The sequence below is a fragment of the Coloeus monedula genome (genome assembly GCF_965178545.1).
Source record: "Coloeus monedula genome assembly, chromosome: W".
In the NCBI taxonomy this organism is placed as follows: domain Eukaryota; kingdom Metazoa; phylum Chordata; class Aves; order Passeriformes; family Corvidae; genus Coloeus; species Coloeus monedula.
In genome coordinates, this window is record NC_138821.1 from 32608551 (window position 1) to 32625672 (window position 17122).

The window sequence follows — 17122 nt, forward strand, 5'->3', positions numbered from 1 at the left end:
ATATGAATCCAACAGTTTTTGTTGTTGTTGGACAGAAAAAGGAAAAACCATGCTAAAAAAGCTGTACTTTGAATTAATCAAATTTATTTTGGTTCACATGTCTATCATAAAGTTGGCAAGTGTTCCTACTTTGAAAAGTTCCTTATTTGCAGTTGACCAGTTTCTGCATGGAGTTTATTGTATTTGTCTTTACTGTCTTCCAGCCATTAAATGAACATAATTTTGGAGTTTTAGGAAATTAGAGATATACTAATAGATTTGAGAATTAAAATGATGGAAAAACCCCACAAACCTGTTCACATCACTGGGATTGACTATCTTACTACTTCTTACTGTGTTCTAATGTTAATTTTGGAGATGATCCTTTAAAATTTTAATTCTTCTGAATCAGAATCTTCTACAAGTATAAAGGAAATTAGAAGTCATTGTTATAATTCTGGTTTACAATTTGAGAGGTTGGGGGTATTTTTGTTAAGAGTTTAATTCCTTCTTCCTTGATTGCATCCTCCCTACTTTTCCCCTGCTCCCAAAAGGAGAGCTGGCTCATTGCATCTGGTGAAAAGGCACCACAAATCTAAGCACAAAATAAGTTATTTTTCTTATATTGTATTTGTGGTCTAGACATTTTGATAGAATTTTCAACCTGTGTTTGGTCATTACTTAGACTTAAAATCATATTCCCTGATTACAGAGAAAATATCTTTTTTATTGACAAATTACAAAATGAGAATATAAGTTTCATGGTAGAAATTAATTTTAGTTTAGAGTATCATGTTGGTAATATAAATAGGTTGTATTTTAAATGAATAGAACATACTCTTTTTGATATTTTCATGTGCTTCTCATTTCCATGAATTCTACCAAATTACAGGAGGGGGTGGTTGGCTCACTTTCTATTTTTCTGCATTCTACTTTTAATGATTTTTAAAAAAATGTAAACTGAAGGGATTATTGTAGAGTCAAGCTCTTGACACTACATAAAATTATCACTGAAGTTTTTATTTCATTCATGAAAAGCATTATGGTTGCAAGGGGAAAATACTGAAGCTTTTAAGTGTGTAGTGGCCCCCCATTTATTCATATGTGATATGGTATAGACTCCAACTCTTGATATACTCCTTGTTTCAAAGAGAAGCATGGAGTGTTGGACTTATTTTAATAATTTTTGTTCATTGTTCTGTTTCCTGGCTACAATATATGCAAAGCCCAACTGAATCAAGTAGGGAGAAGCTCTGTCTTAATCACTGCAGATCCTTGCATAGTTCATGTATAATGAACCAGGCTTAATCTGGAAAAGAGAGTCTTTTATATTAGTATTCCTCAAAACTTGCTTCAACTGTAAATGATATTTTTTTTTTTTGCCATTACTGCAGTTTCTTTATTAGATGATTCTCTTGTGAATTGTACAGGAACTGATTTCATATGTTTTGAAGGTGTTTTTTAATGATTAATTGGCACATGTGGTAGATTGATAACAAATACATTAAAAAGTATTAGAGAAGTTCTATTCTTGCTTTTAAATTCAATGGGTTTTGTTGTTTGTGTGCACATACATGTGGAGGAAGATTAATTGGTGGGGGTGGAGGGGAATGGACATTTTTGCTTGGACATTTGCCTATTTCTAATATATAACATTTGTGATTTTTCTCTTTTAATTTGTAGATAAGCCTCTGAAGAAGCGAAAACAAGAAAACAAACCACAGGAGGTTGGAGGTGCTACTGGAGGAAATATAACAGCTTCTCAGGAGACAGGTTCTGCTGGAAATGGGGCACGACCAGCGTTGATGGTTAGTATTGATCTGCAGCAAGCAGGAAGAGCAGACTCTCAGGCAACAGTAACTCAGGATTTGGACATCATCAAAAAACCTGAAGAAATTAAGCAGTATAATGATGGATTTGTGTGTGTTCCTCAAGAAGACACTGTTGGAGTTCTTAAATTTAAACCTGAAAACCATCCCGAGATTTTTAGGAAAATGTCAGACTTTGGGGGCCAAAAGACAGATATCCAGCAAAATGAAAACAGACAAATGGAATTTCAGCAAAATGTGAGCAGGCGGTTGGAAAGTAAACAGAATGAGAAGAAACAGGTAGAAGCTAAACGTGAAAGCAAGCATGAAAGCAGACAAATGGAAGTGAAACAAAATGAGAACAGACAAACAGATTCAAAACAAAACCAGAGCAGGCAAATGGAGATGAAACAAAATGAAGGAAAACAAAATAATGGCAAACAGGAAATAAGGCAGAGGCCTGAAACACCGAAACAGAAGAATGAAGGCAGGCCTGAAATGCCAAAACATAGACATGATAACAAGAGGGACTCAAGTAAACCATTATCAGATAAGAAAATAGAAATATCTAGACATAAACTAGATGTGAAATCTGATCCTTCAAGGATAAAATCTGAAAGTAGACCTGATCCAACAAAACAGAAGCCTGATGGGCGCTCAGTTTCTGATACACCAAGACGTGACCATGATAGCCTCAAACAAAGATCAGAGGACAGGGAGGAGTCAGAGAAATACAGAGGAGATCCATCCAAGATCAGAAGACCTGAATATTTGAGATCCTCAAACAAAAATGAACATGATTCTAAACATGGTATTAAATCTGATGGTTCAAAACCTGAGAAATTTGCAAGGAAACATAGACATGAGTCTGGTGAATCAAGGGAAAAGTTTTCTTCTGGGGATCAGAAATCAAGACCTGACAGCCCTCGCATTAAACAGGAAGGTAGAGGAGATTCTAGTAAATCAAGACCTGATAAACCTGGTTTTAAATCACAAAACAGCAAGGATGAACAAAGGACAGATGGTAATAAGAGTAAAGTAAATAGTAATAAAGCACATGCTGACAGTAAAGCAGAGTTTCCCAGTTATTTGTTGGGGGCAAGATCTGGCGCATTGAAACATTTTGTCATTCCAAAAATCAAGCGTGATAAAGATGTCAATGTCACTCAGGAATCAAGGAAAACTGAATTTAAAGGTGAACAGGACAAAGTAGAGAAGATTGGGCTAGTTGAAGATCTAAATAAAGGAGCTAAGCCTGTAGTTGTCCTTCAAAAGCTTTCATTGGATGATGTACAGAAATTTATTAAAGATAGAGAAGATAAATCAAGGGGCTCTTGTTTTAAACCTAGCAAGAACAAGTCATCCAAATCTAATAAAGGTAAGTTGTATTTTTTTTTTAATTTTAATTGCATTATATCTTGTATAATCCTGTTCTTTTAGATTTGCTACTCCTGTGGTTAGAAATTAACCACAAATGTTTAATAGTTTATATGCTTGCCTATATGGTGATTTTGGGGAACAAAGTGAAATATGTCTATGGAATTGTGGTTATTGGAAATCTTGCTACAGTGTAACTAAAATGATTTGTTTATTCCAGTACAAGTTCCTAATGTGGGGGCACTTAAATAGTCTTAAAATGTACTTCAGTTACATTAGTTTAATCTGATAATTTATCTAGTTAAACATAACTACTATATGAATGATTAGGTGTGTCTGTATAAGGGAATGGTACTACTGTAACTAAATTGTTGTAGCTGAAGTGGTGTGAAATACTATATATACAAACCCTAAGATTCTTTTATGTTTTTATTTGGAAATTAAATGTGTTTTTTCTAAGGGATATTTTGACATGATGAGATAAGAAGGCAGTTACAAAGCCCCATCTGCCTCTTACACTATAAATACAACTCTGTTGGGAAGCCTCCACACTTTAGACTGTGTGACATTAAGATTATTAAAAAGTTCTATCTTTAGGAGAATTCAGATAATGTTGTCTCTATGGTCCAGTGTATGTGGAAAGAGGAAAGGAACTGGTAAACAGTAGACTGGCATTATCAAATCAGTCATATAAACAGGAATTTATGCATAACAGATTGTAGGTTTGATATTTGATTGTCTCTTCTGCAGATTTAACACATTTTTGTTCTTGGTGCTATAATTTTAGTTTCTTTGGTTTCAGACTGAAGTAGATAATTTCACATTGTGAAATCAATGCTACTAACTGGTCAGGGTTCTTTTTTATTTAGCATTTAAAGCATTTAGATTTCTTATGTATTTATGTTTATAGAGCTGTCATGACTCAAAAATAGGCAGATAAAGTGTCAGAGGAGAGAATTTCGACTGTATACAGGATTATTTATGAATGCAGTTCTGAGTATATCATTGCTCATTAATTTGAGATTAAAATGTTTTCTTACAAAGTTTATCTGATAAGAACTGATGTAGAAATCTTTGTGAATGTATAGCTATGTTTATGTGCATTCGTACAGAGTTGATATCTGTATGATGAATTTATTTTGCTACGTCTGTTCCCTACTAACTTGATTGTATTGACCCTTAAAGACTTAACAATTCAGCATGAGTATTGCTTATTTGTAAAATGTTAGCATTCTTGTTAAATATTTTCTCTTTATCCTGGAAATATGAACATTTCCCCTCTCCTTTTTTGATATTCAGAACAGGCAAATTTTCCAGTTCTAACAATAATAGGTATCTAGAGTCAGACAGAAAATTATGACATCCTTGCTGTCAGCTTAGTCTAAAGATTTCAGATGAAACATTTGTGTTCTTTATAAAGCATATGGAAAACTTTCTGATGGAGTTCAGCTCCTAAGGATAGACTTTGAAATCACACAATTCTATGTGCAGAAAACTGGTAAATTTAGAGCCCGCTGAGCTATATACAGTGTATGTATGCTTTCTAAAATGTTTCTGAAGTAGGCTTTTTTGTAGTCTGTATTGTATGTGGTTATTTATATAGTATATTTTAGTAATGTGTAAAGGTTTTAATGACTAATCCAGTTGGCATGACTCTACTAGCAGTGTCACACATGAACAATGCATTAATTTTAAATTCAGGTTTATAGCTTTTCTGCAGTGTTTTTGTGTATTTTGTGTTTTATGAAGTCATATATTTCTTAGATATTTTGAAATAATTTGGGACGTAGTTTCCAGGGGGAAAAAAAGTTTGAATCTGATATCACTCTTTGCTATTGTATCTAGAATAAGATTCTTACAATGATACTAGAAATAATTTTCATGGAAAGAATAACTATGTTTCTCTTACAAATCAAGTTTTGAGTGTTCATCCATGCAGATTTTGGAGAAAGTGTCTATGAACTTCTGATTTTTCATGTGTATTTTTAATTTTACATTTTTTTGCCCGACTTCCTGGTAGCCTACTTTCTAGGATATAATTAAGTGAACTGCAGTGTTCATAATTCAGGGTTCATAAAAATATCTCTTAATACGCCATGGTCTATTTGTCAATAACTGATATAGAAAATATTCATGTCATTTCCACAATGTCCTCACTCCAATTGAGAGAAATAGCATCCAGTTTTACTCCATGCCATTTTTACTTATAACTGTTTTACTACACTAGAAGATGTAATTTTCGTAAACATTCTTTAGTTCATCATATATTTCTTAATAGATTGTAGCAAATCTTTTCTAGGGTTGCCTTTTTGCGTCATTATTCCATTTCTTCTTGCATCCCTCCCATTCCATGTAGCTTAGTATATTTTGCTTTATCTTTCCTTCTTTTACCTCCATGTATTTCTTGTCCTTTGTTTCTCCTTTCTTATCCTCCCCCAAGAAAATGTGTTCTCCTGGCTTTGTCACGTACAACATCATTGCTGTGATTTATCTGAAATCCAGTTTAAACTAATATTCAGGTATTTCAAAAACCATTTAGATAGTCATTCTGTCTTAAGGGACTAATGCCCATTGATTATAAAACTCAGTAAAATTGACTTATTTTAAGCTAAAATTAATGCTACAGATACTGAAAGTCTATATAACTTATTACATTGTTTCAGTAAACTTTAAATTTTAAAATCATACTCTTATTGTGCATATGGATAAGCCTTACATTGTACTGTAAAAAAACCAAGTAGCATTTTAAGCAAATTTTTATATACAGGTTTGAAACTTCGTTTCAAACTATATGATTGGGATAGCTGTAGTATGTGATCGTTAAGACTGAACTATCCCAACAGTCCCTTTTGGCATTTACAAGAAAGAAGCAACATTTTTTACTCTCTCCTGATCTTTGAGCATTTTTCTGAAAGATGCAATCTAGCTCAGAGGAAAATTATAGAAGTTTTTTTCACAGTATTTTTGTTAAGGGGTCTTATGCTGAATTTTTATGGCCTGTTTTTTGCAGGTCAGAATGAATTATAGCACTTTTTTTTCTTCTGGTTTTAACATCTGTGAATGCCTTTTATCCTGGTTTTAATGTAAATGTATGTTGTTGAGGAATGCATTAAACTTCTCCCTTCAAGTTTGTGCTTGCAATGAAGAGGTCATGTTTGCTGTCCTTTCTTTTCAGAGCTTCAACGAATACCTTTTCCGCTGCTTCTTATAGCTATACTGATCAATTATCTTGAGATTAAACGTGTTACCAGTTTTACAGTTCATAAGATCATTTAGGTTAGAACAGACCTCTAAGATCATCAAGTCAATCATTAACCCATCACTGCCAGGTCCACCACTAAACCATGTCCTCAAGATCCACATCTACACATCTTGCAAATCCCTCCAGGGATGGTGACTCTACCACTGCCCTGGGCAGCCTTTTCCAGTGCTTGATAACACTTTCTGTGAAGAAATTTTTCTAAATATCCAATCTAAACCTTCCCTAGACCAACTTGAGACCATTTCCTCTTGTCCTATTGCTTGTTCCCTTGGAGAAGAGCCCAACCCCCACCTGTCTTCACCCTCATTTCTGGGAGTTATAGAGAGTAAGAAGGTCCCTCCGAGCCTCCTTTTCTCCAGGCTAAACACCCCCAGCTCCCTCAGCCACTTCTTGTGCTCCAGACGCTGCCCCGGCTCCGTTGCCCTTCTCTGGACTTGCTCCAGCACCTCAATGTCTTTCTTGCAGTGAGTGGCCCAGAAGTGAACACAGTACTCGAGGTGTGGCCTCACCAGTGCTGAGTACAGAGGGATAATCACTGCCCTGGTCCTGCTGGTCACACCATTTCTGAACCAAGCCAGGATGCCATGGGCACACCTGGGCACACACTGGCTCATGTTCAGCTGCTGTCATTCAGCACCCCCAGGTCCTTTTCCTTGTGGGCAGCTTTCCAGCCACTCTGCCCCAGCCTGGAGCTGCATGGGGTTGTTGTGACCCAAGGGCAGGACCTGGCACTTGGCCTTGTTGAACCCCATACAATTGGCCTTGTCCCATTGCTCCAGCCTGTTGAGATCCCTCTGCAGAGCCTTCCTACCCTCCAGCAGATCAACATTCCCACCCAACTTGGTGTCTGTAAACTTACAGAGGGTGCACTTGATCCCCTTATCCAGGTCATCAATGAAGATATTAAAAAGGGCTGGCCCCAATACTGAGCTTTGGGGAACCCCACTGGTGACTGGCTGCCAACTGGATGTAGCTCCATTCCCCACCACTCTCTGGGCCTGGCCATCCAGACAGTTTTTTACCCACTGAATAGAGCACCTGTCCAAGCCATGGGCTGCCAGCTTCTCCAGGAGAATGACATGGGAAACAGTTTCAAAAAGGCTTTACTGAAGTCCAGGTAGACACATCCACAGAGAATGAGAGAAATAAGAGAATGAGAGAAAGATTTAGTTGTGGTAAGGAGATGGCTTATAATATATTTAAAGGATTAGCTTTCTAAAATAAGCACCACATATGTAATTGCAAATTTTAGTTCTAGGACAAATGAGTGTGTGTTTTTTAAGACTTGTGCAGAAGCACCTTTTGGGTCTTCAAATATTACCTAAAAAGACTTTGTTGTTTAAAAAAAAAAAAAAAAGTGATAATTTCACTGCAGAATATAATGCTGAATGCTACTTCATTGTGTAGATTGTTACTCTAGGATTTAATTCTCTGTAGAGTGCAGAACTTTAAACAGATTTTCGTTGCTCACTACAAGTCTTTGTGTTCTCTGTTGCTATAATCTGAAATATGAGTGAAGATTTGCCATTTTTTTGAAGGTCCTCTTCATATTTTTACAAGTGCAGCTAAAAATTTACTGCTGCTTAATCATCTTTATGTCATAGGGTTAAAACAGTGCTTTTAGATTTTTCTGTGTTCTATGCTTATGTTTGGTTTTTTTAAATTCCAGATTACTTTTTCAGAGCCTTTAATAACTATAATTTGTAGTCAGTGGCAGGCTGTAGCAGTGCAAAGTTCCATGGCATTTGTGTAATGTGATGGTCCATCTTTGAGTTCTAGTACTGCTGAAAAGTCTCACTTGTGAAACAGAGTAATGTTAGGTCTCATCTTTTAGATAGGAGTGACAAGAAAGGCTCAGTGAGCAAACTTCTGATGTTTCTCACAGTCCTCTGGACAGCACAGCTGAGCTACTCACCAATACCTTTTAGTGCAACTGAAAACTAGACAAAAAAGGAGTGTAAATAAATTTTAAACATTTGCTTAAATCCTTCATGTATAGGACTTCTAAAAAGACAAAATTTACAAACCTTTGAGAAAAATATCTTATGTATATTAACTCATCAAGAAAACTTTAGAGATCAACTCAAATTTATTTATTTATTGTAACAATCTCTTGATGCTGAAGAGGCATACTGTTGTACTTACTGAAATCAGTGGGACAAGCAGTTGTGCTGCTAGGAAATAACTGGAATAAAAGCATATTTCCTGGAACTCAGATTGCTTACTACAGATTGTCCTTTTGTAAAGATAACCATTGTGAAAGTCGTAATTCCACAAATCTGAAATTTGGAATCACTCTTAGAGTTCCTGGTAGCAACTGCATTTGCATGTGGGAGGGCCAGAGTAATAACTCACTAGGCATCTTGCATGTGCATATACTACCAGATGGATCAAGCATGTTAAAACTTTCTCTGAAGTTCTCTAGTAAATTATGCCACATTTCATAGAAGTAAAGGATATATTTAATGGTTTACAGCTGAAGTCTTTAAAGCTTCCCTTAAACTCTAAATTTAACTGAATTTGTAGAATAAACAACTTTCAGGAGAATTCTACAATTTTCCTGATTTTCCTCTTTTCTGAGATATTGGTGACTATCTCTTTTCAACTTAACTAGTATAGAAGAGGAGCTGGCTGTTCCTCATGACATTAGAACTCTTTAAAGATATGTTTGGTTTGCAAAGGATCCATTTTAATATACTCTGTTCACTTAGCTCAAATTTTTTTTCTCCTTTCTGGAATGAATATATTCATGGTTTGAAAAATATTCAAGGCATAAATATATATTTTATATATATATATAAATAACATCAGTTAAATCCAGTAGTCTGGGAAGATCTTGGTTTTCTAGCATGGATTGTTCCTACTTGCAGGTTTTTTTTTAGGTATGGTGCATCTCTTCTATTCCAAAAAATGTGCTGGGATGTGTGGGCATTGTACCATACTCTCTGGGTCCTTTGATGTTAGTTTTTCAGAAGTAGATGTTGGATAAACTACTACTGGTAGATGTTGGATAAACTGATATCAGGTAGACAGCAGGAATTCAGCAGTTGCACACTGGAGTCCTTTCTTGTGTTGATCTGTTACCAGTACAATGAGACATTTTCAGCACACTGCTTTTCCTGGAAGCTGCTCGAGTTATTTCCTATTTTTGTCTTTGCCACTAAGGTAAATATTTTGATTTTTTGCTCTCACAGTTGTTCTTAATTTCAGTATCAAGAGAAGACTTTACTTCTTGCACATCTACTTCTTAGCAGCAACAGTAAACTTGACTAAATCTAATAATTTCATTGTTCTTTGGTTCATCTGAAATATGTTGTTTTGTTTGCAGATTTAAAAGTGCATTGTTTAACTAGTTCAATTTTGAAAAATTATTTTGGTACATGTAAGCGATAGAAATTTATTACCTAATTTGTCAGAGCAATTTATTGAAAGTCTGCCTTTGGTTCATGGGTATGGATGATTGATCAGGTTCCTCTTATTTTTGGGAAAAGCTGAAGCTATTTTGCATAATTTATTTTTGCAACAATGCATTGCAATATGTAAAAATGTGGGCCAGCAATTTGTTTGATATTACAATATGCAGTGCTGACTTGTTCATGTGCATAAGTATCTAAATATGGATGTTATTTCTTGGCATATGTATGGGGATATGTGATTAAAATTTTTGGTTTGAATTTTCTTCTAGACAAAGGGTAAATTTGGCAAAATACAAATAAGGGAAACCCTCACATTTGCTTCTGGTAAATGAACTTTTCTGTTGCTTGACATTTTCAACCATTTTAAGTGACTGTTTCTGTGTAGGAAAATTTAAACTATTTACTTGAAATTTGCGATTTATTTTTGCTTCATGGTAATATTACCAATGAACAGAAAAGAAAAAGAGGAGACCTTTTTTGTTCTTTAAATTACCAAATTGTTGTTTGCATCAAATAAAGGTTACTTAAATATGCTTATTGTTCAATTATCTTTTGAGTATTTCCTGTAGTATTTTATATTAAAAGCTAAAATATCAGCAATTTTTTGTTCTTGTTGTTAATGTAATTAAGTTACTTTAAAGAAGTAAAACAAGAGTACCTTCACGTGATATTTTCAGTGATAAAGGATGAGAATCTTTCCATGATAGAGCAAGGTAAAAGCAGATTATTTTGATGTGCCTATAGTCACAAAACAGATATAAATCATGGAATTTGTTTTGCTTGTTCTCTGCAAAGATCTTGGTTGTATTATATTGATCATATAGGAGTTTGATGAGAAGAAAAATTGAGGTTTGATTTGATTATATTTAATGAAGATCTTTTTTCTTAGGTGAGGCCCCATGGCTCAGTTTTTAAATTAATCAGAATACATGGTTAGGAAAATGCATCAGTCATAAATTTCAGATTACAGGCATTAATAGTAGATTCATAAAAGTGAGGTTCTTTGTGCAGCACTGCATTTATTTCAACTGTTGGTCTTGCTCCATTTTACTCTGAGTACTGCTATATTTTTTGTGAAGTATCTTGCAAAACTACTCTAGCCTTCTTTTATCAATTTTTATAAAGATGAGAAGTCAGGGAATAGCAATAAGGAATAAATAACTTGTAGATATAGTTGCTGCAGAAATCAGATAGCTTGAGGAAATCATTGATATCAATGTAAAGTGAATTCTTATGCTTCTTGGCATCTTTGGAGAATATGTATTGGGCATGTTCCTTGATCTTTGTTTGGATCCTTCAGGGTGCTCTTTGGAAATCTCTTCCCTCTGTCAAAATTTTCTTTCTTCTAAGAGTACTTTGTACAATTGAAAAACCCTTTTTGAATCTGTGCTGTTTAGTCATGGGTGATGATGACACCTACTACATCATGGAATTATTCCGTTTCTGTGTCCAGATTCTTCTCTGACCCACCAACCTGACTGTGTCCCATTTCTCAAAGTCAGAGCTAAGGACTAGAATATAACCAGAGAGCTTAAACCTCTCCTTTTGCTTATCTCGAGGCTTAGAGCTTTCCCTTTGTGCCAGTATTAGGGTAGATGAGGAAAAATTATTTGGAAAGAGGTGTTCAAGCAGGTTCTATGGAATGATATAGGACATACTTTTGAACAATACTTCTCTCCCTCCTGCCATGGGATGCTCCTGCCATACCTTCCACACCTTCCACAAACCTTAAGGCAGAAAATGGGAAAGAGAAAAAAAATGGGAAAGAGAAAAGTAAATGTATGACTATTCAGATTATTTTCATCAGTATTCATCTTGATGGTGTGTTTCAGCTGATGATATGGTATTGAGGTAAAAGTGTAACTTCTGTCTTATGAGCAGATGTACTTTCCTCATGCCTTAAATTCCATTTTGATAAAAGGATAGTGTTTTACCTGTGTTTCCCCTTCTGTTCTTAAAACAGAATTATTTGGAGTAGTGTGATGCTGGTGAGCAGGGGACTGATCACCATGGACTGAGATGTGAAGATGTAATGGAGCATTTTAAGGGAGAGCACAATGGAAAGGATGTAATTAAATTTGCACACTAAGGGATAGCTGAAAATTTTCAGCTTTAACTGATGCCTTAGGTTTAAACTTTTATATTTTTCAAATTCTGTATGTAACTCTGAAACTTCATACAGCCTTTTAGCTACTGTTCTCTCATGCTAGTTAGACATAACAAACCCTCTCTGGGCCTGAACTCAAGGACACCATGTTGTCCCAGGCCCCAAAATATGTAAATTAAAGCCTTTAAAGGGGGAGCAAATTTGAGGTAATTACATCACTACTTGAAATGATAATTGGAGAATTAACCCTGATATGCAAATGGACCAAACTTATAAAAGTGTGAAAAACCTGTTAACCCCGGGTCCATCTTGGGTGGAGGCTTTTGACTGCCCAAGGTGTACCTTTGAAGGTCTTTCAAATAAATACATGCTTTTATTCTCTTAATCTTGTCTAGCCTCTGTTTTCAGGTAGCCACTTCAAGGCATCATAACCAGTAAGCTATTCATCAATCACAGGTAGTCATGTGGCCCTTTGCACTGTAGTGCCTGAGTGCTATACTGTAACAGTACTTAACTATTTTTAAAGGGTGTTTATTTTCCAAACATCTTTATAAAGCAGGGACGTACTTTTATCCCCTCTTTTTTCTTTTAGTTCTTAATCTAAAATAGAACCTTATCTGCACGAGTGGTTGTAATAGAATTAAGTTGTGAGTCTGTGCTGTTGTAGTTACAATGATATGGCTATCCAACAGCAAGAAGGCAGCACTCTTGTTATGGAGTAAGAGTATATTTTATTTGATGTAGCAGAGTTTGAAGCTTGGTTGAGCAAATCCAGAAAGAAACTGCTTTCCTTCCTGTATATATGTCTGACACGGGATGTTTTATCAGTGTAGTTATAGGGGTGACCCAAAATGACTTGAAAGAGTTAGACAGTAAGCTAGTCATCCATAAGGGAGGTAGACCTAAAACCACTGGAACATCCTCTTATCAAATACTCAGAGAGGGCATGTAAGGTGAGCTTGGTATCTGGGGAATAACAGTAAGACTGGATATATTAGTCATTGGCAAAATAAGAAGAGTCCAGTAAACAGTTAATGTCTTCTGTGACTAAAAAGGAGTGAGGGGAGGGCAAAATTGAGCTGTAATATGTAAGTTTTTATTTGTAATGTCAAAATGAAGATGTGTGGCAATTCATTAGTGTTGAAGTTCCAGAATGTGGGGAGTGGCTAAACTTAAATTTCTAAACACTGAGAAATACAAAGTTAAGATTCATATCCACACGCCAAACAAGTGTCATTGCTCCTTCTTAAACCCTTGTGTGTTCTTTTCTATAATGTCTTGATAGGTGGAAAAATTTGCACTTTAAAATACGAGGTATATATAGATTACAAATATGAAATTGCATTAACTGCAGCTTTGCTTATTACAAAGTATTAGCACACAGAAATAGAAAAGAGTATTTATGGGAAGCTAATTTATGCAAGACTTTATTAACATAGTTTTTAAATGAACTTCAGGGGCAGTTTTTCTTCAAGCACTTGTTCATTTGTTGCAATAGATGTATGTGCAAACAGGAAATTTTGATGTCATGGTTATTTCAAAGTAATCATATAAGCAAACTGATATGGATTGTTTCTACTGTACTAACCATCTCTTATGGAAGTAGCCAATTGGAGTTTAGGTTTATAAATATTTTTGAATCTTGATGACTTGTCAGTTAATAGGAAATTACAGCAAAATGTAAACCATACATCTGCTTTCCATAGTTTGAAAAGCAAAATAAATCATTACTGAGAAGATTTGGTTTTGATTTTATGGCAGGAACAGCCTTTCTGATCCTGGAAAGTTGACCTAAGTGTCAGCAAGCATCATCTCCTTTTCCATAGCTGCTTGTTTGAAGTTACCATATCAAGCCAGGTGAAACTAATATGAACACGCTAATTGTTGTGTCAAAATATAGCTGTGCTTTCCATATTGAATGGATCTAATAAATGTCCAAAATAATGTTATATTTTTTGGTGGGGTTTTTTTTTATGTTCAACCTCTCTTGAAGGCATTCTAGTGATGGATGCATCTGCCTGAATCAGGGAGATCTATTTGACTTCAAGGCAAAGTGATTTTGGATCATTCCAAAGATTAGATTTGCTTAAATATTAGCTAAAGACTGTTATACAAACTTGAAACCATCCATCAAGTTATGAACAAAAAGCAATGCTGAACTTTGAATTAGATCTGTGCCTTGCCATTCTTTCTTTAAGCCGTACATGAAGAAGGGAAATACTCTATTCACTAGACATTTATAGACCTCTTTTCACTGTACATGGAAAAACCCTTTGAAAAGCTTCCCAGATTAAAATAGAATATGGGAGGAGGTTTATAGACCTCATTTTTAGCTGAGTTTCTCTGGCTGGTTTTCAGCTGTATTATATTTTGTCAAGGATTGGTTGGTGAGCAACAAGCATCTTGATGGTCAGTGGATATTCACTAACAGCTGAAGATTCTAGAATACCTTCTCCAAGAAATCTTTTGATAATAGCAATCAAATAAAACCAAGCATATGTTCTTCCTTCAGCAAGCAACTAGTAAGTCATGAACAGCATTGCATAGGTTTGGAAAAGCAATGAAGAAGTGGTTGTTCATGTATGTGGTTCTTCAATATGAACTGTTCTTACAGCTACTCTGTGATTCATCCTTCAGTTTCACTAATGTGGAGTTTATCAGCATTGTGATTCCTTACAGTGGAACAAAGATTTGGTTGCGATGGCATTCTTTGTGGGTTTTGTTTCTTTATTTTAATAGTTGCAGCAGCTTTGAGAGTATACTGATGTCTGAAGAACACTGATGCCTATAGTTCATTTCAGGCATATATGCTGATCACACACATTGCAAAAAATTGAGTTATTCTGTTGACAAGGGAAATTTTTCAGAAAGTAGAGTAACAGGAAAGTAGGTACAAGCTCTTCACAAACTTAAACAAATTGAAAAACTTACGTTGATCATACATGTTTTGTAGATGCCTTCAAATGGTTGTGTTCTATTGTCTTTTAAATGTTTTTGAAAAATATCCTGTAAACTGAAAAGACATTAGTATGGGGTTTATAACCTAATGTTTGTTGCCATGTGACTGGATTCTTATGGTGAACTGGATATCTTAAGTATTTCTCTACTACTCTGAACAAATAGTACATTTATTATAAAATATGGAGCTATAAAAATGGAATTTAGTAAGATGTTTCTAGTGAAGATTGAGTTGCCCTAACTCAAAATAACATAAGTAATAAAGTAAGATATTTTAAAAAGCTTGACTGAAGTTTCACAGTATATAATATCCCTGAATTTTTTCAGAAAGGATAGGAAGTCCTTTTCCATGTGTATCAGAATTGTTCATACATGTGCAGTCATGCTGAACTCCTGTGTACTGCATGAGTAAAACTCTTTTTAAATTTGGTTATTTACAATCCTCAGCAGCTAAGGAAACTGGGCATGCAGCAGACTCATTCCAGGGAGCAATGTGACAAAAACACTTTATAGATAGATTATGGAGCTCTTTGTAATAATTTTATTGTTCTCTTTTCTGCTATTCCCTTCTTTATTCAAGAAAGCTTTTCATATTCCCTAATAAAAGAAAAAGGGGGAAGCTTATACTGTCATCTGAAATATCTGTAACAGGAGAGAGTGCAGTTTAAGCATTAGTTGAAATTATATTGGAGAACATAGAATGCTTAGAACTTTTGAAAAGGAAATAAAGTTATTTTTCCAAATATTTACAGTACTTGCATTTTTATTTTTCATTGATGTATAATTAACACTGTGGTATTTGATTTATTTTTAAAGACTGAGTAGTGTTCTACCTCCAGAACAAAATCAATAAGGAAAGCAAGAATAGATATTCCTAGGAGGTATGAAAGTAGTAGCTTGTGATTTTTTGCTTCTTGTTTTGGTGGGTGAGTTTTTTGGGTTTTCTTAAAATATATCACTTTTTATCTTATTGATATATTCTTTGTGCACAGTATAAGGAAAATAAGAATGAATTCTGTTCTAACAGTTCCTCAAAATGTTCACAATCTTAAAATTATATCATGAAACATTCAGGCATAGTTTTAAAGCTGAGTTTGAAATTGAATTGAATTAGAATTTGGTTATGGAACTCTTGCCAAGATTGGTATACAATCCATTACTGATTTGTTTCCTTTTCTTATTTCCTTTCCAAGCAATCTGTCTTACTAATTATTCTAAATTTACTTTTCATTGTAGACTAGGAGAAGTTTAAAGATATATTTGTAGAAAAATACTCCTGCTAGTGTAAGTACATCTAGCCCATCTAGCTTTTAAGCATCCATATGAATCATAACACAACTTTTGTTCCTTTACTTGCAGCTGATTTTTGCAGTATATTTGGCCAGATTTCCTATAGGCTTTATGCTCTTGTGTATTGTCCCCCTGATTTCAATGAAGTTACCAACAGTGCATGGAGAATACATGTTAAAATAACCCAGGATCTGAGGCCCTCTAGCAATTTCACCTGTGGAAATTGTCTTGAACATGTATGTGCAAATTTTCCTCTAGTCCGGGGCTGAATGTATGCTAACTCTCTTCGGACATCGCATAGGCATGCAAAGAGTATTAATGTAGGGATACCACTGCTTAGACATGGCTATGCAGCATCCAAATCAGATCTGGCTGGCATCCAGTCAACTGCTGATACGCACAGAGGAACTGATCTGTCCATGCTGTCATATTTCTGCCTACCTTCAATCTAGTACCCAGTCCACAAAGACTAATAATTTCAAAGCACCAGGGTAAACCACACTGTGAAATGTTTTCTAGCATTTTTAAAAACAATATAATGAATTTTAGAACTTTGTCATGTGGTGACTATCAAAGGACAGAAATTTAAAGCAAATAAATAAGAGTGACTACAGCATGGGGAAAGCAGGAAGAACTTTTGCTATCCTCAGATAACTTTTCCTACTTCAGTTTGAAAACCCCAGTATTTTAAGTTAAATCCTTTTTTAAATGCACTTAAATGGGATGACTTGATGAATATATCTGAGAATTATAGAAAAATAATGTTCTGCTCATTAGTTTCATTGTAGAGATATGTGAAACCAGTAATCTATGGGACTGTAAAATCATTTTATTGCTGGAAACACTTTTCTCTAATTCAGGCTCTTCTAATTCCAGTTAAAGTTGTTTAAAGGGGGGGATGGAGTAAACTTGGATTAGAAGATGG

At 34.9% G+C, this 17122-nt stretch overlaps 1 protein-coding gene across 6 annotated transcripts in view; it reads left to right on the forward strand.

The window, feature by feature from the left end:
• LOC309584601 (nipped-B-like protein) overlaps window positions 1–17122 on the forward strand; it is a 171799-nt gene that overhangs the window by 103069 nt on the left and 51608 nt on the right. For all 6 annotated transcript variants that reach the window (XM_082300695.1, XM_082300697.1, XM_082300696.1 and 3 more), the window contains one exon: window positions 1663–3165. In XM_082300695.1, coding sequence (XP_082156821.1) covers window positions 1663–3165 — 1503 coding nt within the window. The remainder of the gene's footprint in view (window positions 1–1662; window positions 3166–17122) is intronic.